A 27395-nucleotide genomic window follows, 5' to 3' on the forward strand; every position below is an offset into this window, starting at 1 on the left:
TCCATAAATCTTTAGTGAATTTCAGTGCTCATTTTTTGTTTCCTTTATAAGGTATGCTATTTCCATCATTCTCTTTGAAGAAGTTCTTTACTTACACTAGTCCTAATGTTCCAAAATATTCATCAGAAATTTTTATACTCCTGCTACTCATATTTCTTCCTAGTCCTGACTATCATCTGATAACATGTGTGATGCAATTACATCCATTCTTTCCTACTTATAAGAACTCTAAAGAAACTTCATGGCATTGTTTTAATGTTGTTTTTAAGCTATTGCTCATCTTCATGTCATAACTGTAAATGCCAAAACCAAGAGCTGCTAAAAATGTTCAGTGCTTGTTTTTTTTTAATGCTCACTACCACTTACAAGTATTTAAAGAAAATAACAGCTTAGATCTTTCTGAGCAATGATGTGAGAACTTTTTCTGAAAACCACTTGATCTTTAATGTAATTATTTTTCAGACTTCAAGTAATTCTTGAAAACTGTGTTAAAATCAGGGTTCCCAGGTTTCAAAATACTTTTGCACTCTTCATTCTGTGGCTGCACCCCTACATGCATCTTCCACACAATGAGTGTTGTCATGTTGTCAATGAGCTTTTCATGTTGGTCCATAGCCTACTGTTTCTCCTGACTGGAAATAAAAATGCTCCACAGGTACTGATAGTTTGCTTAACATCTCTCTCAAATTGTATAAAAGTGTAGAAGTGCATGCAGAAGTGTAGACAAGTAATGTGTCAAAGTACGTGCTAGCATTTTCATATAATAAAGGCAGAAGCAGTTGATCAATTTTCTTGAAGATAACTGAATTTTTTTATTCACAGTCACATTCCACAACACACAAAAAGCAGGAAGGAGGAAAATAAGTTAGTAAGACTGTAATTTTATTTTGCTACAAGGCACGACAATTAAGGAGCACTTACTCAGAAATATAAGCAATGTCCTAGTAACATTTTTAGCATAGTCTTACCATTATATCCTGGCACTGGTTTTCCTGCCTGTCCGAGTGGAGGTGTTGTAGAGTTTCCCAAACCAATGCAGGAAGCAGTAATTGCAGAACCAGATTCTATTAAGAGAACACACATATTGTCAGTTAAGGTTGGTTTTAGTTCCATTCAGTATTTATTAGTTCTAAGTTTTTTGATGCTCAGCACATCAAAGTAAAAAAAATAAAATTCCTAGACAATGGAAGATTTAGAATTCACAGAATCATGGAATATGCTGAGTTGGAAGGGACCCACAGGTATCATCCAAGTCCAACTCCTGGCCCTGCACAGGACACCCCAAGAATCACACCATGTGACTGAGAGCATTGTTCAAACACTTCTTGAACTCTGTCAGGCTTGGTGCTGTGACTGCTACCCTGTGGAACCTGTTCTAGCACCCAACCACCCTCTGGGTGAAGAACCTTCTCTTCATCCCCAACCTAAACCTCCCTTGGCTCAGCTTCATGCCATTCCTTTGAATCCTGTCACTGGTCACGAGAGAGAAGAGATTGGTACCTGCTCCTCCACTTCCCCCTGTGAGGAAGTTGAAGACCACAATGAGGTCTCACCTCAGTCTCCTCCAGGCTGAACAGACCAAGTGACCTCAGCTGCTCCTCATATGGCTTCCCCTTCACCATCTTTGTAGCCCGTTTTTGGGACACTTTCAAAAGAAAGATAGCTTTATCTTTCTTCTATTGTGGCACCCAAAACTGCCCCCAGCACTCAAGGTGAGGCTGCCTGAGTGCAGAGCAGAGCGGGACAATCCCCTCCCTTGCCTGGCTGGCGATGCTGTGCCTGATGCCCCCCAGGACCCTTCCTGGCTGCCAGGGCACTGCTGGCTCATGTTCAACTTGCCATAGACCAGGACTCCCAGGTCCCTTTCCATGGGGCTCCTCTCCAGCCTCTTATTCCACAGTCTGTACATCCAGGATTGCCTCATCCCAGGTGCAGAATCCAGCACTTGTCTTTGTTTAGCTTTCTTGTCTCATTTTTACTTACTCTGACAATCTCTCTATATTCATTCCAAGTGGCCTGATCCTGCTTCAATCTCCTGTGTACTTCCTGGTCACACTTGAGTAATGACAGGAGTTCTTTATTCATCCACACAGGTCTCTTCCCCCTTTGCCTGATTTCTTGCTCATCAGGATGCATCATTCTTGAGCCTGAAGGAAGTGATGCTTGAATATCAATCAGCTCTCTTGGAACCCTCTTCATTGCAGGATCTTTTCCCACAGGATTCTTCCAAGAAGATCCTTAGAGGCTAAAGTTAGCTCTCCTGAAGTCCATGATTAATTACTGTCTTGCTGCCCTGTTTCCTCCTTGCTCACTATTGAATTCCACAATGGTCACTGCAGCCAAGGCTGCCCTCAACCTTTATATCTTCAACAAGGCATTCCCTGTTTGTTTGTGTAAGGCTGAGGAGCATACCACTCCTCATGGGATCCTCCACTAGTTGTGTCAGAAAGTTGTCATCAATGCTTTCCAGTAATGCTGACACCTTCCTAATTATCCCCACAGTTAGGCAGCTAGAAATCCTTTCCTCCTCACCTTCCTCTCTTTCTTAAGATATTTAATTTCACATAACACTTTTATGCTACCAGAGCTGTTATTATAGAAGAAGAATAAAAACTATCAAGTCACATAACAGAGAGTTTAAGACCGAAAAAAGCCCAGTTGCTCTACACTCCTCCCCTTTAAGGAAACAATCTGCAGAAATTACTTTGAAATGCTGCTGTATCTGAGCCACAGAAAACAAAGTGTAGGTGGTTTTAGATACTAGCAGGAACACAGGATGAGACTTTACTTTAAAAACAGAGCTTTACCATTCTGAAGATGACCCAAGTCTCAGGTCATTCAGCCTGGAATTCATAGTCCATTCCACCCTCAACTGCCAGCCAACAAAGCAGGTTTGTCTCCAGCTCTGTATGTATATCTGATCAGTATGCTTAAACCTATTTTCAGTATGCTTGCATTAGGAAATTAAGAGTAATTTTTGCTGTGAATTTTTTCAACCTCCATAGCATTCATCTGCCACTTCAGAGATTATGTGACTATTCAAAAGCTCAAAGAAGCAAGAACAAGAACAAAAACAATCTTACAGACTCTTGTAGTGCTTTTACAGTACATGTTAGTAAGTAGCTGCAAGTCTAGCATTAGCAGCACAGCCAAGCTAGGGCCTAAATACAGCTGTGGGACACAGAATTAAAAATTATCAACTCTCCATGCTAATAAAGACCAGCTAAAAAGTTTGCTTTGTTGTTTCCCAATCTTTCTCTGTTCCTTCTTCTACATAATGCAAATTCCCTGCACAGTCATGGGGGAATCTTTTCTTCTAACACACAGAACACGCAAGCTACAGTTACAGTGGTGACACAATATCAAAATGATCTACCATACCCCATCCGTGGTCACCCTCAGAAGTTGCAGAAAAACACAATGTATTCAACAGTTTTGGAGCTTCATTTTCTGTACAGTATTTATACTGAAGAATTTTCCTCTGTTACTTGGAACAGAAAGAACAGTGAATTGGGAATGACAGTAGAATAGACAGTTTCTTTTTTGACTGTGTTAAGAGAGGAAGCAGTAGCATGGTATACATGTTGCTTTACATATTGCACAGCGAGAACTACAAAACATATTGCAACAGATCAGGCAAGAACAATATTCTTCTGTCACCAAAACATAGGGATTAGGTTTGCTACTCAGAGACAGGGAACAGCACCCCTGTTAGCCTGATGTACCAGTAACACAGGTGTGGACTGGGAATTGACAAACATTTCTCATCAAGAGTCTAAATCTAAAGACCCTAAGGGGAGAGGAAGAATTTCTGAAAATTAGTTTGGGTTCGCTTGACTCTACTGCTAATGAAATCAACAGAAGCTTGAAAAGAAACTTCATCTTACTAACTTGTCTGTATTTGTACCTGCTTTTTGGACAAGAGTGACTAAGCCTGAATGAAATTCCATTTATTCTGAAGAATCACAAGTTCTGAAACTTTGTGAAAAGGTCTTTCCAATTGTTGCTCTTTCTTCTATTGTCTTTTCAATTATCAATGGATATATCATTTTCGTATTTACTAAGTGCTGTTCTCTCTAAGCTCTACATTCAGTTCCCATAGGCCAGTAAGACTTTATATATATATGAAAAAAATAGGGAATTTTTGGTACTTGGATCAGATATTAATTCAGAGAGGGAATCTCAAAAGCATCTGATCTTTGTGTTAGGTTAAGCATTCCTGAATGCTAAAGATTCCCTTACAATGTAGGATCACAAAGGAGTACTGTCAAAGGACAACATGAAGCTTTGTGCTGCACATTTCTTGGGAAATCAACATGTATCTTTCAAACAGGATGCTGAATTGAAATATCAATTTCCAAAACCTACTAGGAAATAACAGCCTCTTTCTAGGACAGCATTTTTTATCACTGAGAAAATAGTCTGAGTTGAAAGGGGAATTCAATTCAAAATCCTCCTGAAAAGAAATCATCACTGTTCAGAAGAACACAGGATTTTAAGTACAAAAGAGATATTTTCCTTAACAATTATGTGTAATACAAGTACTGTGTGGCCCTTGATTATAGATTTCCAATAAATAAAGTTGCTTATGAACCTTTGGTTTCAATTAAGGCTGGTTTCTTTACAATTCAAGTCAGGATCTAGGTGCAGGTTACAAGATTCAGGTCTGAAAAGCTGAAACAGTAACAGTCTGAAGAAGGATAACACTTGTCAAGTGTTCATTGTATTCCACCTATCCCTGAAATCAGGTTTCTGCATAGAGGAACAGACACCCCTTACCTGACACTCGTTTGTTTATAGTTGCAGATTCTCTGAAATTAATGCACAGCACCTAGACGGATTTCCAATGCTGAAGACTTTAGGAACTTCCATATTTTTAATAAGGAACAGAACAGTAGGTCTGTCTTACAGTCTCTTTTGCAAACATTTGGGCATTAACTGTCCACTCACTATGCTACCAAGTTAGCTCACCCTCCAGCTGTGGAAGGCTTTTCACAACCAGATCATAAAACCAATTTCCTTTCTGCATAACACCTTAAAATGTGACAATGAAACAGCTATTTAAAAGAGCAGTGTTCTATACTGGAAAAACAATGTTTCACAACTAGTCTGGTAAATGTATTCAACATCTGCTCTGAGTTATAATGAAAATATGGTGTACCTCTGAGAATAATGAAAAGCACTTCACTGAGACAGAGAAGACAGAGTTACTGAGAGATGGCCCTAAAATCAAGGCTGTTCAACTGTCCCAAGTCCCTCCTTATGCTTCTTCCTTTCAGGGTAAGGGCTAAAGTAAAGAAATAGTCCTCAATAATCACAGATGTGACCTTCTTTGTTTTGTCCCACTCTACCAGTAAGCGAGTGATAATATTAAAAAGCTATTTCAGTATTATTGAAATATCCAGAATAAACTGGACAGCTAGTGAGTAACCTGATACATGCACTTTTCTGCATTTGCACCTTGGAAAACAATTCTTATGCCAGAGAAGGTGCTGCTGATGCAGACGGGAAAAGTGCACTCTCCTATGAGTAGCTACAGGGGTCTGTAAGTGTATGTCTGACTTTATTCATCAGAAGGCTTCCACCTACCCATGTGCCTGACTTGCAGAAGCTGCGCTTTGCCAAATTATGCAAAGCAACAGCTAGTAACTTGAGCTCAAAACTGTCTTGCTCATTCACAGTCAAGTTTGAAATAACTCAGGACTTTTAAGATGAAAATCTACCACTTACTTACTCTCTGCCACTTACATTCCTGATACATTATAATTTCTATACTGTGTCTCATGTTCCTCAACATAATAGACTGCCATGCTGCTGAAATATTGGCTATTTTGGTAGGAAATACTTAGGCAAAACACACTGTATTTTGACATTAATATTTGAGCTTTGGCTGTGCTAAATGGGTAATGTAAAGCTGCCTGCTTTGAATTTCTTAGGATGCAATGGAGAAACACCAAAAGCATACAAAAGGAGAAGGAAAGAAGAAAAATGAGCAACTGTCATACAATAACATATTAATGAATGCAATAAATATAATACACAAAATTCTCACTGTGGCTGTGCTGTTTTGAGCCATTTTTCCAGCAAGGTGTCACTTTTGTTGTGGGGAATTAAAGGAATTACTACAGCAGAAAACTGCACTGATAAAATGGAAAGGAGCATCTGTGAAGGAGGAAATCTTAGGCAGGAACTCATTGTAAATCCATGCACATTGCAAGAGTGTACTTCTGAAGAGACTCCTTCCATATGCTCCCTCCACACAGTGTTCATTTTAATTATGCGAGAAAGGGTGAATGAAGAACCCAATAAAGTTACAGCAAAATGCTTTCTAGTATGGCAACAACTACTGGGCATCCTGGAACAGAAAACCACAGTACCAGATGAATTACAGGACTCAAAGTCTGCATCACAGTATACCATACTGCTTCCTTAAAACAAAACCAAACCTAACACATCACTGAAATAGTATGCACTGGCAGTGTCCTGAAGATTCAGGGGTCAGATCATCAAGTATTCATACAGACCTCATTTCCTTCATCCTTCAGCAAGCTTCTAAGTCTCTAAATGAGTAGCAGTAAGTAGCCTCACTCACAGCTTGGATTTTGCACTGTTAACCCTGACAAACTGTGTTTAGATAGTCATACTGCCGGTTGGCAGCCCAAGCACCAGTTTGGTCTTATGCTTACTGACGTTGGAAGAAAATTTCAGATAATTGCTTTAGCCTCTGTACAGTACAGCTCAGCCATGCCTTCAGCAAGGCCTCAGAAGTATCCATTGCCTAATTTTGCCAAGCTGCTTTCTTCACTGCTTCCCTGGAAGAGATCTACGCCAGGATGGTGCATGACACGTTATATTATTAATGTGTAAAAAGACCAAGCACACATAGCTAATGCTGGGTATTTAAGTACAAACAATCTGATGCTAATTATCCATCAACACTGAAACAAGGAGATGACACCTGGCCACTATTATCCCAGGGCACTAAAGGGCACAGATAAGGACAGTTTGGATGCTGTCCTAATACGATGTCCCAATACAATGTGAAGTGTGATGCTGCCACAAAAATCCACAGCACTGCTGCATATACATTGTTAGTATATATTGCTATGCCATGATTTTTACCACATTCTAAGAGTAAAGACTAGTGAAAATTCCTTTCAGAGCTATGATAATTATATTCTGAATGTCCCCATCCATTTTTTTTAAAGTGACTAGGGAAACTCGAAATACAATTAATTAAACACACTCTTCAGTACAGATACAGCTGTACAATATGACCTGTACGCTGCACAAAAATTTGCCTTTTTTTCTGGTTAGGACTATTTGCTGTTCAGTATTTGTACTTGAAGCTCTCCTCATTCTCTACATTCTTTATTGTACAATAGCAGCAAGAGTGCTCAATAAACAACAGGGCCATACAGCACACAGCACAGAAAGAGGTTACTGAAAAACAGTACAGACAACAGTAAAACAGACAATGATGTGACAGCCATATTCATTTTCATTACCCATTATATAAAGAAGGATGATTTTGTAATTAACATGCACAACTGGACACTGTACAGTTGACTTGAGCTAATTTATTGTGTATCAGTGAAGATAACTGTAAAAATAAATGTGGTCTCATTATCCTTCCACACCTTGGCTGTATATTCCCATCTTCCTTTTTCCCCACATTTACGCAAGGAGTTGACTGGCCTAAGAGCAGGGGTACAAAGGCAGTGCCAGAGATGAAGGCTGCTCCACTCCCTCTTTCACTGGGGATTTGCCCTTATAGAAGCTTAGATCATTCACAGATCACACACCCACTTAGTCTCCACCACCTCCGAGCTATTTATTCCAGTATGTTTCATTTAAAACAGGAATAGTACCCCAAGTGTTTCCTCCTGCCCAATCAATTTGTCCATTTAGTCTAATTCATGGCTTAGGGTATCACTTTGCATTTTAAATGCCAAATACAACACAGGTACACATTTGAGTGCTTTCATAAGGCAGGCCATTTATCTCAAACAGAGCTTTAGTGACAAACAGCATTCTGAAAGCTCATCTATGTAGTTACTCTATTGGTTTAACTTTGTATTAACCTGCAACAGTATCAAAGAATGACTCCCACCTCAGCTGGGACACCATTTTTAAAGTTTAAAAGGAAATACTGCATTATATTCAGTGTTGCATGAATTAAAGCATATGCATATTTAAATAACTGGGCAAGCCTTCCCATATTCTTACGCACATACAGCACTGAGAAGGACAGCTTCAAGCTTGCTTGCACAATCTAGGAATTGTGATGTTACTATTAACCTGACTGAGGAGCGATACTAATATGTGTCCACCAACAGCTATATACAGCTATCCAGAAGGAGGATGTTTCCCTCATTTCTTGCAAATGTACGGACGTATGAGGTAAAAAAAGATAACAAAATAAGCTAAAGGTATTTGAAGACATGAAGTCCATTTCTCAAAACAGAAATCCATTTTGTTTATAAAGTAACATATTTTCTGGAAGTGCCTGAATTTTCATGCTTATTCTTAGAACTGAAGGTCGGAAGAGAAACCAGGAATTCTTTCAGTATTTTCTAAATGCTTTAAAGCACATGTAGTCATAATGCATCTATTATCATGAATACATACTACACTTGTGAAGGCCAAATACTTCTCATATAACAGTTCTATTCAATTCACTTATTTGAAAACAAAATCAACTCCCAAATCCATTAAAATTCATCCAAGGCTCACTTTCACAAGTATCCAACCACAGAATGTACTTACAAACTGTGGGGTTTGGTATTACATATATACAATTATATATAGATATTTGAAGATTTCAAAGCACATTCAAATGAAATCTCCAGAATAAATGTACAAAATGTAACTGCAAGGAAGGTCCAACTAGTTTAGTTAAAGGTTTGCGGACCATGACAAATATTAAAACCAAAGCAGAAAATAATTGGTTATCACTAACTGGCAAGCCAGTAATAAAGCACCAGAATTTCATGCATTCGTTTTGTAAGTACACCACGGTCCATTGCCTCCAAATGGTCTATTATAATGTACATCTTATAAGTTGCCCATAGCAAAACAGCCAAGATTAGAGAATAGAAAGCTTTTTGGTTATATTGGGAAGATGTCAGATGACATGTTTAAAGATGCATTAAGTCAGGCAATGTATAGAATTTTATTTTCAGACAAAGTAAAATTCAAATTATTTTCATCCTACTGTGACATCACAACTGATACATGATGAAATACTAAAAGATAAATGGAGAATATAAAAAGTAATTATACATCTCAGTGCTAATTGTTTACTGTTTAATTGCTTTGAGGAATCTTAATACATTGTATGCACAGTAATATTGCCAACATGGAAAAGACAGGTAGAATTACTGCTGTGCAATTCAAGTATCTTTATCAGGGTCTAGTATCTTAGAAGCAGTCGCTTTCTACCCTCACCGAGCAGCCCTCAATTCTGCAAAGGTTCTTCCCTTCCATGCACTAGATCCATGAAGATTACTGTTAGCTTTACTGTTCTAAAATCATCTTCTTTACATTAATGAGGACTTAATTCTTTGAGCAACATAAAAAAGCGGTTGCCATGTGACAAGAAAGACATCAACAACCTGTAACATCTTCACGCTCATACAAACTGGAGGTGCTGTCACAGCTCATCTCCTTCAGAGAGATGAGACTGCACTATTCTATTTTAACATATCCATTCCTAAATGTGTCCCCCTCATCTTCATTTGCCTATTCAGTGCACACTAAATATTGCTCATGGCTCAACTCCATAAGTTAAGACTGCTTTACAGTTCTTTTATTTTCAATCATATAAACCATACCAATGAGATGTTAAGGAGGAAAACATTTATGCTTCATCCATATTAATGTATGTCCCTGACTGCATGTGGAAAGACAATCAGAAAATTTTAATAAGCACTGAGAAAATGAAGTCAAATGGGAACAGAAAAGCTTAATACACACTTTCTATCAGTACTAAATTAGAAAATATCAGCACAAATCAGGCAGACTAGCAGTGGCACAGCTGATAATGAATTTAACAACACGGAGAAGGAGCTGACCAGTGGGGAAAAAACAGTATAGCCATGAGGAAGAGAGAACCTTCACAGAAATGTGAAGTACAGAGATGCATGCTTTTTTTTTTCTAGAAGGACCTAATCCATTTACTGACTTAACCATGCTCAAATTGCAATAATTTCCATAAATTAATATAAAAATACATCTTTTTTTTTTTTTTTCCAAGCCCCAACACTCCTGGACCAGCATCAAGGGCCAGGACAACTGAAAATGCATAGGACAACTGAAAGCCATGTGAAACGCACATCTGAAACAACCCTCAAACGAAAAAAATTTCTGGAGAAAACAGACTTTATGAAATGTGGAAGACAGTGAACAGCACTGAATGCCGCAATAAACCTGTGAAACTGTAATGATTCATTCAAACCAAAAATGCCCCAGAGAGTATGTATATACCCCAGACATACCTTCTTTCATGTCCAAGAATGTCCTAAGATGACATTGAAGGAATGATGAGCTACTGTTACTAATGATACACAGTCCACATGTGATTACTAAACAGCAAACAACAGCTGAAACAATCGATAATTTTCATACCCTTGAAGGACAGAATGCAAGCCTCCACGTGGAGACATGACAAATTTCATGCATGCCTGTTAAAAATTCAGTTATCCAGTAAATAATGCTCAGGGGACTCAGTAAATCAGGGCTGTAGAGCAGCAGAAGTTTCTGCTGAGTAATTCCCACTTCTGTAGAACTGTTTGCAGGTTATCAGCTTTCACTAAAAAAATATGATCCTAGTCTTGACAGGATGTACATGTCTTTAAAAAGCATGAACTGCATCTACACTGAGGTACCTGATAACCTAAAGAAATCGCCTGGACTTTGGAAGAAATTTGTTTCATCTCTTTCATTTCAGCTCCAGATTCCTGGTCCCTGTAACTCCAGAACTGAATTTCAAGCACTCTGGAAAAAAAGTCAAGAATTGACTCTTTGTTGCAAATTAAACAGCCATGCTTTCTTTAGTTTACCTTTCCTGCTGCCCTTGGGTCTGAAAATTTCATGATATTAAACGAAATCACTGGATCTGCAGTTTTGAATGGGACAAAGAGGAAGCTGACTGAAGAACAAAACATGAAATCCAACTGATAAAAGGGAGATGGAGGTCTAGCCTGACAAGGTAATCCACCTGAAGAACAGTCCTTCAGTGTAAACCTGGAAAGATTAGCTAACAGAATCCAGTTGCAAAATCCATCTTTCCAGATACTCATATGAAGGAGATTCTGCACAATGTTGCCAAAGCAACACAATGGAAACTGAAGTCTGGGGAGCACGTCATGCTGCTTGGAGATCACATTAATAAACTCTTCCCAATACATGATTGTCCCAGAGTAGTCCATTGAAACATATTCCGCTGAGTATAATTACCCATGATTTATACTTTTTACACTGAATTCAATGATATGGTTGTTATTGTTTATATAGTCCTCATGAAAGATCTGTATAACCATTATTAAACCACTAGGTTTAACTACTTAATAACAGTATGTCCTAATAAAAATATTACAAATATATTGTTTGCATGTTTTTTGAGGTAAGGGACAGATAAAGAACAATTTTAAAAGTGGTAAAGTACATTATTAATTATATTACAGAACTTGGAGATTTCCTACCAGAAAATTTTATCACACTGTCTCAGAATATCCAATACAATGTACACATATTATAACCACCTTTTCCAGCAGCCATAATCTGTCAAGCACTATTTGATTTTCCTCCTAAAGCCTGCTGCAGACACCCATTCCTTACTGGATAATGCAGCCTATTTCCATGAAAAGAGAAAACATACACAATCATTTCATAGTTTGCCTGCTGGTGAGCTGATACTCAGGAAATAGTAAATTACTCCAATTTGAACCCACTACACTTGTACACTCTGTAACTTTGATTTCCATAGGACGCAACAAAAAAAAGTTCTATGGAAACGTGTCTCAACTGAGATTTTATGCAAGTCAAATTTTACCACTGAATTTTCAGCTTCAGTTCTGTTTCATCTGAATTTTCCTGTATGTACTCAGACTGTCTCAAAATGTTTTTATTTAAAAATATCAAGAGAAAAAAACTCTTTATATCCTATACTTTTTAAAAAGAAATGGAAATCTGACTTACCGTTTTTTCAAAATGTCAAAAGTGATGTGGCAGAGTTTCATTTTTTAGCTAGCATGAAAGAAGCTGAAGATGTTTAACAAATTTTCAGAGCCTTCTGCTTTCCCCAGCTCATCACAAGCCCCTGGTTGTTTCTCTTTTTTTTTTTCTAGAACTCAAAGCTAGCTCCAAAAATCAAGGTAAGCTAAAATCACATTCCTTTGTGTATTGAGGCCCCTCCCTCATAATGAGGGATGTGACACAGCAGGTACAAACCAAGCACTGTTTAGGCTACTTCAAATAGGCTCCTTGTAATTTAATTACCTGGAATACTGAAACAGAGCAACTATATCATTGCCTTAAAACACAACAACACAGAGAGAGACAAAACAGGGTCCAAAATGTGCATTCCTGTTCCCAATCAGAAAAAAAAAATTCCAAAACATACATAAATAAGATCAGAAAAATTATCTCTCAGGAAAAAAAAAGTAAAACCTGTTTCTGAAACTGAATGTAAGGCTTCCTGGATAGCTTGTGGCAAGATACTTGTCCTTTTCTATTTAATGTCTGTAAGACTGGAATAACTGTACTAACTTCACAGGGGTGTTAAAAGTATTAACTGCTTGTGTTTGCACAACTACTTTGAAGATGAAAAATTGCTATTTAAGTGCTAAGTGTCAATTTGTATAAATAAGCAAAAACTAAACACCTGCACAAACCCAAACAGAATTCTCCTCTCTCCAGGTACAGCTGAACACAGAATCAGAAAATAAGGTTCTTTCATCCACTGTCGTATCTCCAAAGAAAACAGCAAGTACATTCAAGTCCTTACTGCCTCAAATCCTCCTTGCCACTCATTGATCCTGTGACTTATATTTCACAGTTTTTAAGATGTGCTTACTATACTTGTAACACAAACATTAACATTTAAAATCAGTGCTATTGATGAAGCTGTACTGACACAAATCAGTTTTAAGCAATAAGCTTTTCCAGGTGTAGCTGCTGTGAAGTCCCCTAATGAAAACTTTCTTCTGTTTCAAAGTACTGTTTCAACTCACAGTGATTTCAAATACTCCATAAATCTTTCAAGAACAAATGAAGGAAATCCACGTTTCTTTGTCCATACTAATTTATTTCTAGTTAAATATATGGCAAAAGAGCCAAGAACTTTGAAGACATCTTACTAAACCTGAAGAAGTGGTTAACATTCCTGTTATAATACTTTTGTCAGCCTTCTGTTTCCCTTAACTCATACAGCTGCTTTCACCTGCAGCCATGGCTTCCAGGACCTAGGAGTCCTGGTGGACGACGAGCTGACCATAAGCCCGCAGTGCCCTTGTGGCCAGGAGGACCAGTGGCACCCTGGGGTGCATAGGGAAGAATGTGACCAGCAGGTTGAGGCAGGTGATCCTCCCCCTCTGCTCAGCCCTAGTGAGGCCACATCCGGAGTATTGCATTCAATTCTCCACAGTTCAAGAAAGACAAGGAACTGCTGGAAAGGTCCAAGTACCAAGTCCTACCAGGAAACCTGCCCCAGCAGGGGTTCCTCTCTCCATGGGTCCCTGCCAGGAGCCTGATCCAGCATGGGCCTCCCAAAGGGTCAAAATTTCCTCTTAGGCATCCACTTGCTATAGCATGGGTCTCCTTCATTGGCTACACATGGATCTCTGCATCCCCATGGACCTTCACGGGCTACAGGGGGCAGCTGCTTCACCATGGCCTTCACCACGGGCTGTAAAAGAATCTCAACTCTGGCACCCGCCTTGACCAGCAGCACATCCATCTTTGGAGCTTCCAGGGATTGGCTAAGCCAGACATGAAGGAAGCTTCTAGCAGTTTCTCACAGAAGGCACCCCTGTAGGCCTTCTTGGCCATGCAAACCCACTACACCCACCTGGACATGCCTTGGCAAGGGGGTTGGGCTAGATGATCTCTAGAGGTCCCTTCCAAACCTAATTATTCTGTGATTCCTCTCCACAGGAGAGAATTCTGTGAACTGCCAGGGAGAGGGAAATTTTTTATTCGCAGAGAGGCTGAGAGAGCTAAGACTATTCAGTCTGGAGAAGGCTCAGAGGAAAAGTTATTAATGTGTGTAAATACTGGATGGGAGGCATCCAGTATTTACACACATTGAAGAAGTGCTAGCCAGACTTCTCAGTGGTGTTCACTGACAGAACAATAGGCACAAACTAAGACCAGGATATTCCATCTGAGCCCAAAAACTAAGCGTTTATTGTTAGGGCAGTCAAACACTGGCACAGGCTGGCCAGAGAATCCCTATCCATGGAGATACTCAAAACTGGACAGGATCCTGGGCAACACTCTCTCTGATCCTGCTTGAGAAGGGGGACTGAACTAAATGAGCTCAGGAGGTCCTCATCAACATAATGACTCTGTGATTCTTACTTCCTTGTCCCTTGAAATTGTTCTTTGATAGGAACTGACTTAGTAAATTTTTCCTTTAAGACTAAAGGCCTCGCTTTCATTCAACAGCTCACATTTTCACAGAAATCGCCTGGGTCTTCATTCTAATCAAATTATTAAATACTCTCAAACAATGTATTTGAAATGGCCTTAGTTCATTAAGTCACGGTACAATTTAATTTAAGAGCTCATCATGAATATACAAATCAAGAAACACACTGTACTCTGAGCTGAGCACTTGGTCTTCTTTGAAAAATCTCTCAGAATCTTACCTCTACACAGTGTAAGCTCCATTACATCCATATGCTTGTTTAAGATCTCTCATTAATTCTTATATACTTGATATATGTCTGAAAGAACACTGTAACATGAAACTTTTGCACTAAACATATGCAAAATCAATGGCAATTTTATATATATTTGTATATCTGTACAGACACAGAGATAAAAAAACATGCAAAAAAAACCATGCATCACATACAGTAATATTGCATTGAAAGTTCAGCAATTCATCAAAGACATTATTTGATCTTTTAACCTTTTTCAGTTAATTGCTCATTCTGCATCATTCAGGCCTATTTTTGCCTACAGACATTTGGATCATAGAGAACTGTTGGAGTCCCTTCCCCCCTGCCATGGAGCCCTGGGAGAGGGGCCCTGGGGGACAGACACGGGGTTTCCCTGCTCCTGGTCAGCCTTGTTCCCCATTGGTTGTTTTGTGTTCCCCTGCCCGGGAAGGACCCTCGGGTCCCATGATTGCCACAGTTCCTCGGCAGAGCCCCGGCCATGTGGCTGGAGAAATAAGCATCTCTGAAAATATCTACCAAGAATCGGTCCATAGATATTTCTTTTCCACAGGCCTCGTTGTCTGATACATTGTGTTGCAGTATCCCCACTGTAACAAATGGTAGAGAATTGCAAGCAGAACGATCCCCAATCCCTAAGGACAGCGACTGATTTGTGAGTAAACTCTGGATTTCTCGTTTTCGTTTTGCTGTTCCATCTCTAAACTATGGAGGAACCGTGGAAAGACTCTTGGCTCTCAGAGCCACATATGGACATTTATCTTAAACTTGAAAAGATTCTTGAACAACAATTTGTAAATTTTAGCTTAATTCAAGCTCAAAAGGAACTGAAACATTTCCTTTCATGGTTGTTTAAGAAGTTTTTCTATGTTTCTTGGGATTTGATTCTTACCAAAGACTTTTGGAAGACCGTTTGGACACAGTTAATTTCTGAGTCAAAAAAATGCCAATGGAATAATGTTTTCATGAATATTATTTAATTACCGAGACTGTTGAGCAATGTTTGCTGTGTCCTTGCAAAGTTAAAACTGCTTCAGGGACCGTGCGACCACGGCCACGTGGACCAAGCTCTCTGCGAGCAGCAGTGAGGCAGTTCCCGTGCGCGGGAGGAGCGACGCGAGCTGCAGTGTCAGCAGCGGAGTGAGGTGCGTCAGGAGCCCGCCCGGCCCCGCACAGCGCATGGTGCAGCGAGCCCTGTGAGAGGAGCGGTGTGCGGGCAGCGATGGCAGTGGAGCGGAGCCACGCCCAGCCGAAAAGTGCGCTGGAGCAGGGCATGGGGGGTCGTCACTCGGGGGCCCGGCTGAGACGTGGACACGGCGCCAGGCAGCGGCAGCACAGCTGAGAGCAGAGGTGGCGGCACACGGGGAGCTGAGCGGTGCAGCCCGGCCCAGCCCGTGTGGCCCTGAATGCGACCCCGGGAAGAGTGCGCAGGTACAAGCAGCCCCGGCAGCACTGACAACCCTGGCAATTCCAACACAGGAGCGAGCAAAAGTGAAAGAGAAAACAAAAACGTAGCGAGACAGAAAACAGCAACCACTCAGAAAAAGGAAAAAAGCATCATAGCCAAGGTTTTAGGAATAGTAAAATGGTATAATGTTAAACAAAATTATGGATTTATAACAAGATGTGACAACCAGGAAGACATATTCGTTCATAAAACTGCTATTAAAAAGAATAACCCTGAAAAATACATCCCAAGCTTGGGAGATAGAGAGGTGGTGGAATTCAAAATTGTGCAAGGTAGAAGAGGGTTACGAGCATCGCAGGTCTGATGGTGTTTCTGTAAAAGGCAGTATATATGCTAAAAAATCGTAGTCATGTTAGACAATATCTCCATTATAAGCCCCCCCTACAGTCTCCCTTTCCTAATCCCACCTTTCCCTTTTACCCTATATCCTATTACCCCCAGTGTATTCCCAATCCGTTTTTTCACCCATGGTTTCCCTCACAAAACCATGCCTTTGCCAATTGTTTCCCCAAAAATCCCTTTCCAATGTCGAGTGGGGGATGAAGAGGGGGAGGGAAGAAATTAACTATTGCTGTTTAGCGTTCCAACAGGTACAAATACAAGAAACCCTCTCCAGCCTCAGTTTCCCACAAAGCATGTCCAGAGAGTCCTGTCTCCCTCCTGTCAGCCTTAAGATGTTCCAGAGAATCTGTTTGGACATTCAAAGACTCAGGAGAGTGGCTTGTTTTGTTTTGAAATGGTCCTTGTTATCTCATGCTTATCCAGTTGTTTCAATGTTAAGTTTTAAATCTCTTTTTGTTAAAAATAAACGGGTGAAATGGCGGGGTCCCTTCCCCCTGCCATGTAGCCCTGGGAGAGGGGCCCTGAGGGGACAGACACGGGGTTTCCCTGCTCCTGGTCAGCCTCGTTCCCCATTGGTTGTTTTGTGTTCCCCTGCCCGGGGGAAGAACCCTCGGGTCCCGAGACTGGGGCAGTTCCTCGGCACAGCCCCGGCCATGCGGCTGGAGAAATAAACATCTCTGAAACATCTATCAGTAATCGGTCCTTATATATTTCTTTTCCATGGGCCTCGTTGTCTGATATATCGTGTTACAGAATCCCCACTGTAACAGAGAACTGAACAAAATAGAGGTCTCTTGCCTTGTATTAGTCAATCAGAAGATTAAATCCAGATTAGGTAAGAAGTAACACTACTACCTTCCAGAACTTTTTCAGTATTTATCTAAGATTGTGTTTTGGGTTTTTTTAATAAAAATAATGCATTTTAAGCCTCCTCAACTGATTTAGTTACATAATATATAGATGAACTAAAGTTTCCCATTTTTATTCTAATCTTATATAGCTTCTATTTGATCTATCATGGGAGAACCTCAGAAAGTTCTTCTTCTTAGAGAGAGACGACACATCTCAAATCAATGATCCACAGAAAACACAAGAGGTATTTCTTGGAAGGGAGCAAAAAAGGGAAAGAAGGAGGGAGCTTTTGTAATACATTTCCATTGTCTAAACAGCAATAACATGTATAAGAAGCAAAATCCAAATTTAATCTTCTAATAGTGAAATTTCAAGATGTATGAATCCACAGTTACAAGGAGATACATTTGATCAAGTCTTAATCCAGGATTCAACTAGGATTTTTGCAAAGTTACCCACAGATTGGTACTCTGATTCCTTCATTGTAGTGAAATAAATGGGAAACACTCTAAAATAATCACTAGAAGTTGGATGACATCCATACAGAACAGTATTAAAGACCAAGGAGTCTACTCTATGCAGCAGAATGTTTGTTTTTAATTACACAAATTATATATGCAAAAAGCTTAGGTTTAAGCCTTAAATAGCAAACATTCTGTCACACAACAGTCACAGGTGCAAACAACATAAAAACACACCTGGAAAAATACTCGTGCAAACTATTTTTTTAAACACAGATACCAGAAAACACCTTTTTTTTCTATAGAATTTTTACAAATGTCTTCTTGTTCTAAAAATACCCTGCAGTCACTTTTCAGACCACTTCCGATAAACATTCTTCCTGCTTGAATTTTTTTTTTACATTTATTTAAATGCTCATGGAAAGAGAAAATAGTTTTACCTTCAGACTCAGGAAACAAGTCTGAAAATCTCTCCTCACTGTATTTTACAAAGGGTATTAAACTCACCAGTTTGCCACCAGTGGTCCAAGACAGGTACCTTGAAGACTCTTTTTGACCATTCTAGAGTGTCCACATCACAGTGCTCACCAGCTACAAACATCGTTCTGAACCTTTAAATAAAAATAAATAAAGTCTGTATCTTGATCTGGATGTGGAAAGGAAAACAAGATAATAAAGACAGTAAATGTCTCCGGCCACTGTCCCAGATCAAGGGAAAAGACGAAGAAAGACTCTTACTTTTTGTGTTCTCTTTCCTACTAAGTAACAATTAGAATATTTGCAGTATAAATTTAAGCTACTTAATACTTCATCATCTAAAAGAAATTTTATTTGCTGAATGAAAAGACCTTGGGAGACCAGAGGCAAGCAACTGTCAGTTGAAGTAAAAAATAATTAAATGCTCTGTACACAGTAACTAGGTAGATATCCTCTTTAGCATTGCAGTACAATCTCCCACAGCCAGATGCATTGCATTGACATTTTGTTTCACTTCAAGTCTTTTGTCACTCCATTTTGAATGAAGACAACTGCTGAACACAGAACTTCATTCTTGTCCTTCAAAAGTGGACACAAACGGCACTGATTTTGTAAAACCTGGAGACTTGTGGCCACAAAAGGAGAGTATTCTTAGATATGGTAGGCATGACACAAATTTCACTTCAGGGGGATGTGACTTAGTAAGAAGACTACAAGTTTCATCTTTCAATGGAAATGAAATCCACAAAGCAAATTAGGAAATGATGAGAAAAATCATATCCAGTAACCCAAGGGAGTCAGAAATGAGAAAGTAAAATGCACAGATCAGCATGTCTGACCACAGAGCTTGGAATACCTCAAAGAAGAAACCTACAGATCGACTTTTCATATAGAGACCACAGACATGCTGCAGCAAGGCTGCCCAAGCCAAAGAGCATACTTCGACTATTCACACTCCATTCCTCTCCAGAGTACAGACACATGCTGACAGCATAAAAGGCAGCCTCTCACAGGGCAAGGACTAGCAACCTACTTGATGTGTAGATGCAAGGCAGGAGAATGTAGAGAGTAATGCAACATCTGGAGAGAACATAAGTAAAACATGGGATGAAATACCATATGCATAACAAGCCACATGCCCTAAAATAGAAGAATTTTTGATAGTGATGCTTGGCCTAGACATAAAAAATTGTATGAATTTATTGTCTTTTAGATCCATTTACAGATCCATAGTTAGAGGAAAAAAAACCTTCCATAAGAAAAAGATTGGGAATTAATCACCAACGTAGGCAACGCTGTGCCAGCTAGATATAACAACCTGAGAATGCTCTTATCTGTGAACTAAATAGCAGCAACAATCACAGAAGTAGCCATAACAATGCTTTGATATAGGAAAGTCAATTTACTGCACATCTAGTTGCAAACTTAAGAAAGTCAGAAAATCTTGAAAAATATTACAATGTTGAACTTGAACACGTAGATGAAAGAACTCAACTTCCTTAATTTCAGAACAGTGTTTCAGCCAAGCCTCCTTTCTGACACTCCAAGAGGGCTTGGAGTGGTTTCCTTCTCGGAATAGAAGGCAAGGGGTCAAATGTGTAAGCAGTTTTCACATCAAATAAGCTTAGTTTTCTGTACTCATAAATATTCAACACTATTTTGGTAAACTGCTTTCTGAGCACACTGGAAGATACTGATTGCAATGAGTGTGACCCCAATCAATATCTTGCACTTGAATACTTTTAATTGTAAAGCACAAGCCATTGCTGACAATTACAGTTATTAACTAACTAGAAGTTACAGCACAGATTGAAGCTTATGATAGAAGAAAACAAAATATTATGCAAGTATTAAACACAAATATGTATTTGATGAGACTTTTTTAAGACTCATGTTCACATGCAGGGCACTCGTGGTAAGCATGACTCAATTATATGCAAAATTCTGTCCTTAGGCATGCAAAATCAGTATTGCAGCTATGATTTAAAAATTAAATTAATGAATTCACTAACTTCACATACCACTGAAAAATTCTGTTAAGTGTCCTTGTTTTAAAATAGGGCTATTAAAGCACCAAGAACATATAAGACTTAGGGAAAAGTTAAGATACCTTGTTACCCAAAAGCAAAATTCCTGTTTTTTGAATTGCCAGCTATAATAATCAGATTTAATAGTCTGCAGGCTCAAGATTAACTTTACATTGTGAGAAGACGACAAATTAGCTCTTTGGCAAACTTACAGCACAAAACCACCAAGAAGAGTATCAGAACAAAGTGCCACAAGTCTAAACATAAGAACTACGGAATTATTTTCTCCTCTCAAACAGTATAGCAAAACAAGGGATGGCAATGGCTAGGAAATGTCTCATTGAACAATTTTTTAACAGCCCACTTAATACTTCAAAGCATGTCAGTGCATCTGCTATGACAATCACCTATCCCTGCAATGCAGTTAATTGGGAAGAAAGGTCTTAAAGCCTCTCTGTTAATGTACTCAGCTGTTCTGAAAACCTACATTCCTAACATGAAATTCAGCACAATCAAGCTTTTAGGCCCTATACAGGAATCCAGCAGAATGGACCTCAAGTGTCACCTCATATATAGGGGACAGATCAATGTTCCTAATGGTCCCGAAGCAATATAAATTGTTCCATGCAGCACATACATTTTGGTGTCACCCCAAGCACAAAAGAAACCACATCTCAAAACTATTTTCCAAAAGCTTAAATGTCCACATGGCTAATAATCTGAGCTTCACTTTTCCAAATTAAAAGATTGTGGAAGATTTTTTTAAAAATTCTGGAATGCTCACACTAGTTTGGGGATTTTTTTCTGACAAACTCTATCTGCATCATATTAAATACGCTTTTTTCCCTAAAAATATAGCAATGAAGGTTCATTTGCACCTCTTAACATTAACCAGAAATAAAAAAACTCTTACTAATTTTTAATGCACCTGGAGACTACATACTTACATACATTTTTACTATTTATTTCTTTCTTTAAACATGTAAAATTTAAAAAAAATTTCACATCTTCCAATTTTTCTCCATTGGTGTGTTTGTTGATTTCCCTTCCTGAACAAATTTCACCCTGGATGTGAGAATCCAGTCATGGGAGGTTTTGGTGACAGAGTCACAAGAGACACAGAACACAACTGCAGCTCAGCTCCACAAAGGCTCTTCCAGAGCACAGCTCAGACTCCACCAGGAGGGGCCATACATGATAAACAGCAGCACAGAGTAGGAAGCAACAGCAGAACTGCATTATGTACTTCAATTGTAGTAAGTTCTGGGTCTTAATCACATATCCTCTTAGCAGCATGTGTGAAACATCAATTCTATGAGAAAATAGTTCCTTCTAACAGTTTTGAATTTGCTACTTTAATTCCACATCCTCTTGTTCCTGTTTTATGAGATAGATAATGGAAGTTTCTTATCTACTTTATATTCATAATTTTGCACAGTTTTAATGCAATCTCATATTTCTTTCTAAAGCAAGTGCATCATTATCTGGTATCAGATGAACAACCTAGAATCTCTAAATGCTCTTGATATAAAACTGCACAGCAGTCTCAACTGACCAAAAGTCGAGCAAGCAAAGTAGACTATGGGACACAAATGGCAAATTATTACTTGTATGTTAATCTAAACTGCTGAGTTGTTGCCCCATTTCATGCAAAACCATCCCTTGTCAATTGTTTGGAAATTAGAACAATCCAGCTCAGAAAAATCATGTCAATTATAGGACAATGTGTGATTCCAAATATGGGAAGAGTTAATGGCTTGGTATTATGGAGTTACCTTCTGAAGAGGAGAATGGATTCAAAGAGCTGAACAGAATATGCTTAGGTAGACAAAGCTCATGGAATTTGGATGTTACTTGTTTTTCAAACACAACAGGCAGCAATGGTCAGCAGCACTGGATGTTAACAAAAGCTATGTCTTTAGATCTCTATAAACATGTGTTTGAACAGTGATTTTGACCTACAGTATTAAAACTAAACACCTGGTTTACTGTTAAGCATGAGCTGTGTTTAAGACATAGGTGACATTTTGTGTCAAAAGCAAACAAATTTCAAGATTTGATTCCAATAGCCACAAGGAATTTAAAGCATACACACTAGAACCTTTGGAAACCTCATATATAATTTTGTGCAGAAGCCAGTGATGCCACAAACATCAGTTCTTTACAGAAATTTATATAACTTACGTCATTTCAAAAGAACACAAGTTTGTTTACAACTCAATTTACTCATGTAAATCAAATACTCCCTTTATGTATTGAAGATGGCATTGCCTACCACATCTTCTCTTTATCAGTAACTACCTTTTTTAACATGATTTTTTTAAAGTGACATTGACATTTACCATTTATTTAACAGGACTTTTCAGGAAATAAAATGTACCATGGTGGAAACCTCTTTCAGGACTGCATTCCTGGATGCAGATTCTCTAACATAAGGATCCATTTTAGTGTATGTAGCACAAAGACATTTCAGTGATTCTTCACCATGTAACAGAGAAGAAAGCATGATAGATCAAGTAAATGAACTAAAAGTAAGACTGCTTTCAAATTGGATCAGGCAGAATTCACTTGACCTTGAACAGGAAAGTCCATCCAAGTAACACCCAAACCCAAGTATTTTCCTAGAACAGAAATTTTAATCACCTGATAGACTTTGTTAACAACTGTACCTACTAGATATTAAACACTGCATTAGAGGGTTTAGTAAAGAGACATCACATCCCAGTGAACGACATGGTCCAAAGCTGAGTGAATTACGAGACAAATAAAGCTGCAGACAAGTGGAGAAGCTCATTTGATATGACTGAATAGGAATGATGAAATACCTCTTTACATCTGTGGCAACTGATACTGTAAGGAAACTCTTATCTGGAATTCTCATTTGGCCAGAGAATGTGACAACTTACAAAGCAGGTTAGCAGATTTTCCATTAAATGAATACTCTAAAGACAAAGTAACTGCCTAAGAAATACCAAGGAACAGTAATTAAATTTTCTAGCATCTGAATCACTTTCTTGTCAATAAGCATCATAGGACAACAGTGCATTAGTGTCTCAAATGAGCTTGCTCCTTATTTCAAGGAGGAGTAAAGATTGATGATAGCAGTCAAAACAGATGGAAGAAAGTAATGATAAACTTGTAATGAATACCTCAGGAATAAATCCAGCTTACTAATAATAAACTTTCCTGAGCAATTAAGAATGTGGAGGACTAATGAAGCTACACTGCTTTGCATCTTCCCCTTCTCTTCGAACAAGGGTGATAATAGATGTTCTTGGGACTGAATACTGCCTATACAGCCTGACACAGTCCTTGTTTAATACTTAGCAATTATTCAACTTCAAGATTAGATGTGATCCAAACCCATGTATTTTTCATTTTTAGAATGTTTACCATAAGATATAGAAACTTGGTCTGTAGAAGTATTAAACACTCAGAGATCCAAGTTACTGTGAGAAGCATTTTATTAATCTAATGCTAATAACACATTTTAACCATATAATGCTATGAACTCTGAAACAGTGGTAGTTCAGTGGCTCAGACAAGATATTTAAAACTAACAGAAGACTTTGACCTTAATCTCTCTGTGCCTCAGCTTCCCATCTGCAAAATACAGATAATACCACTCTCTCATCTCACAGGGGATTTGTGAGGATGAACTAAGTCAACACTTTGAAGCATGCTGATAGTATAGTGATAAACACCTTAAAACCAGTACAAGATAGCAAATAGCTCTTTGGATACGTAATCATAAACAATAACAAAGTTTTGGGGGAGCAACCACAACACTGACTAGCTGCTGACTGAAGAAACACTGAAGATTCTGTGCACTCAACAAAATGAGAGGTCATAAGGGAAAACAGTATGGGATGACATAATCCAAGACTGTATTACAGAGTATAAGCACAGGAGAGTAAAGTAAAAGATGGAAGAGTAATCATAGCTCAGTAAAAGCTCTTAACATTAGAGTCACAGACTTTTTAACAGCTTTCATCTCCTCCAAACTATTAATATACATTTACAAGCATATATGTGTACACCTAAATTTTCAATAATAGATTAAAACGGCACGCTACAGAGAGGGGCAAAACCACAGATATGCAGTTATTCTTAGTTCATGCAGCCTGTTTCTGGAAAAAACTGCTTCCAGTGTATCCTTACTTCACCTTTTTAGAGAGTACTGCTTTCCCAAGGCTGCCTCAGGGTCCTGCTGACGGATTGCTCTAATTGCAGTTGGTGAAGTAAAAAAGGCAGCTACTTCATGCTCTGCTAGCACGCGGAAATAGGCACCAGCATCTGGCGTTCCCACAGGCTTCCCCTATGGAGAGAATAATTTAAAATGTCACAGGATAAAAATACCTCATAATTCCTTGACAGTTCAAGGCTTGAACATATAACAGTAGTGGTAGCACAGCAACAGAAGTAATTTCACGTAAGACTTCAAAAGAGGCTTTGTTAAAAATAATAATACCATGAGTGTATTCACTTGTAGAAATAGAATCACAAGCTTTGGGAACCATTCCTTACATGAACACAGCACATACTAGTTGCTACTTAGAAAATTAAGACAAATGGATATGCAAATGAAAAGACAGGCACAAAGATACATTATTGCACTGGCAGCAGAGGGAGTCGTGTCTATACCCACCCTGAGAAGCAGTCTGGAAAACACCCACAGCAGAGGGAGTCCTGTCTATACCCACCCTGAGAAGCAGTCTGGAAAACACCCACACTCCCTCTGAACAAGGAGCCTCTGGACACAGTGGCACTGCAGCTATATTCCCATGCACAGGCACCTTTTTCTTACCTAGAAATTTTTCTCAGTTCTGGAAAAATTCCCACTTAGCTGCTTACAACTGGCTTTTTCGATCATTCATGCTACCCCATGTGAAGCCTGGAGAGATCCTGAAGGGCCCATATTCTGTTTTAGTGTGCTACCAGACTGTGGTCTGGTTTGGGGTTGGGTTTTTCTTGAGCTAAGGGGCATAGTCAAGAGAATTGTAAACACAAGTAATCATTTATGACAAATTGTTCAATGGTAAGCAATCCTAATAAAAAATAATCAAGAATACTTTTCTGTGGTGTTGAAAATATGAAAAGCAGTCAGCACAGAATCATCTAGTCACAATCTTACTGTATGTGTAATTACCACAGTACATGAACTGCTCCATACATAATCTGAAATCAAAAGGTGATGTTAATGCAGAACGAGTTTTAGCTCTACAGGCATCACCATAACCTTTTCACTAGAAGGCCGCACTTAGAAGATGAACTTTGACAGAACACACAAATCGAGAGATGCACACTTTTCCTACTTCATCCAGCTGGGCCTAAACAGTGACAAGAGCACCAATGAACCATCAGATTTGAAGAACACAGGACAGCCAAAGCTGGATACATACTAGCGGTTTTGCAGCCCTGTTACTGCTGCTGGCGAGATGTGTTCTTAAAAAGAGGATCACCATAAAAGATTTTAAAAAACAAGACAAAATAGAATGCACAATTGAAAAGCCTTTTTTGTTAAAAGGATGAAGCAGGCAGTGAGAAACAAATGGAGAGAAAATAAATGAAAAAAACCAGTTCCCAGCCCAAGCAGCAGAGAGTAGTATAATCAACATCAAAACTCCTCTTTTTGCAATTAGCCTATCTTTAAGCACCAAAAAGAAATACAAAATGATGCTTGCCAAAAAAGTGAGTTAAGTCCTTTTTCCTGTCAGACAACACAGAGTACTCAAAGAAAAATCTTTTGCCAGACTGTCTTGAAGCATCACCCTAGCAGACTTCTTCATCACAACTTTCATACGTTCATCAGTATTTGTTCAAGAACCTGTTTGTTCAAGTCGACATCCTCTCGCTGTAATATTCACTATACCTGCAGATCTGTAGGCACCTGGTTAAGAGTTCAAGCCCACAGCACTAATGCTAAAACAAATAGCCTCAGACTCTGAAAAATGCCAAATTGCCACAAGCTTTGCAGTAATTATGTAACTGAGTAAGTGTCAATCATCTTGGACACCAAAACACCTAGCTGTGGAGCCAGTTGACATTGGTTAGTCTGCCAGTAATAAAGTAGGCTGTTACTTTTAACCAAAAGTAAATATCCAGAGCCCATAAGGCTATGTCTGGGCCTGAGCACACCCACTCCCTCCCAGGTCCCACTTCACACCTGATCTCTGCCTGAACTGGGGCACAGACACGCCTGTGCCTCAAACTTCCAGCAAGCCTGAGCCTATCTTCCACACAAACTGTTAAACCTTCAGGAGTGCATGGGTAAGCATGCAGGACTCTGACAGGTGGATATTTATGTCACAGGTAAGCTAAGGAAGTTTTGGGTAGGTGTAGGTTACGGGGGTTCTGGGGTCCAGTCGGGACGGCCGGACGTAGACGGTGACGGATGGAGACGAGAGATCTCTATAGGCAGGTCTTGGGACACAGCCGGTTTATTGTAAAGGGCGTGGGTATTGGGGCACTGCTCAGAGCTGGCAGACTCAGCTCTGAGCAGGCCCAAGAGAGCAAGAGAGTGAACGGGTGAGAGAGAGAGAGAGAGAGAATGAGAATGAGAATGAGAATGAGAAGAAGAGAGAGAGTGAGAGAATGAGAATGTCTGAAGTCCTGGTTACAATACAATAAATCATCTTCTGCACTGAATATTCTAATTGTCACTAACCAATCTAATACAAGATACAAATCCTATAGCATTTACATACAGCCTATAAGAGTTCTTATATTACCATAGAGTGTTACATCTTAACTTCTAAAAACTACTCTTTGGACCCCTTCTGCTGAGCTAGTAGGGTCTGCCCTGACCCTTGGACCTGTTTGCAAGCAGAGGGTATTGTTCCATCAAGAGGGGATTACTTCA

The 27395-nt window shown here is 39.2% G+C and overlaps 1 protein-coding gene across 6 annotated transcripts in view; it reads right to left on the reverse strand.

Moving 5' to 3' along the window:
- Positions 1–27395, reverse strand: part of ACSS3 (acyl-CoA synthetase short chain family member 3) — a 75109-nt gene that overhangs the window by 15363 nt on the left and 32351 nt on the right. For all 6 annotated transcript variants that reach the window (XM_048302577.1, XM_048302579.1, XM_048302578.1 and 3 more), the window contains 3 exons: positions 24700–24851; positions 18537–18640; positions 969–1064 (listed from right to left, as the gene is read on the reverse strand). In XM_048302577.1, coding sequence (XP_048158534.1) covers positions 969–1064; positions 18537–18640; positions 24700–24851 — 352 coding nt within the window. The remainder of the gene's footprint in view (positions 1–968; positions 1065–18536; positions 18641–24699; positions 24852–27395) is intronic.

The sequence above is a fragment of the Corvus hawaiiensis genome, chromosome 4 (assembly GCF_020740725.1).
Source record: "Corvus hawaiiensis isolate bCorHaw1 chromosome 4, bCorHaw1.pri.cur, whole genome shotgun sequence".
Taxonomy (NCBI): Eukaryota; Metazoa; Chordata; class Aves; order Passeriformes; family Corvidae; genus Corvus; species Corvus hawaiiensis.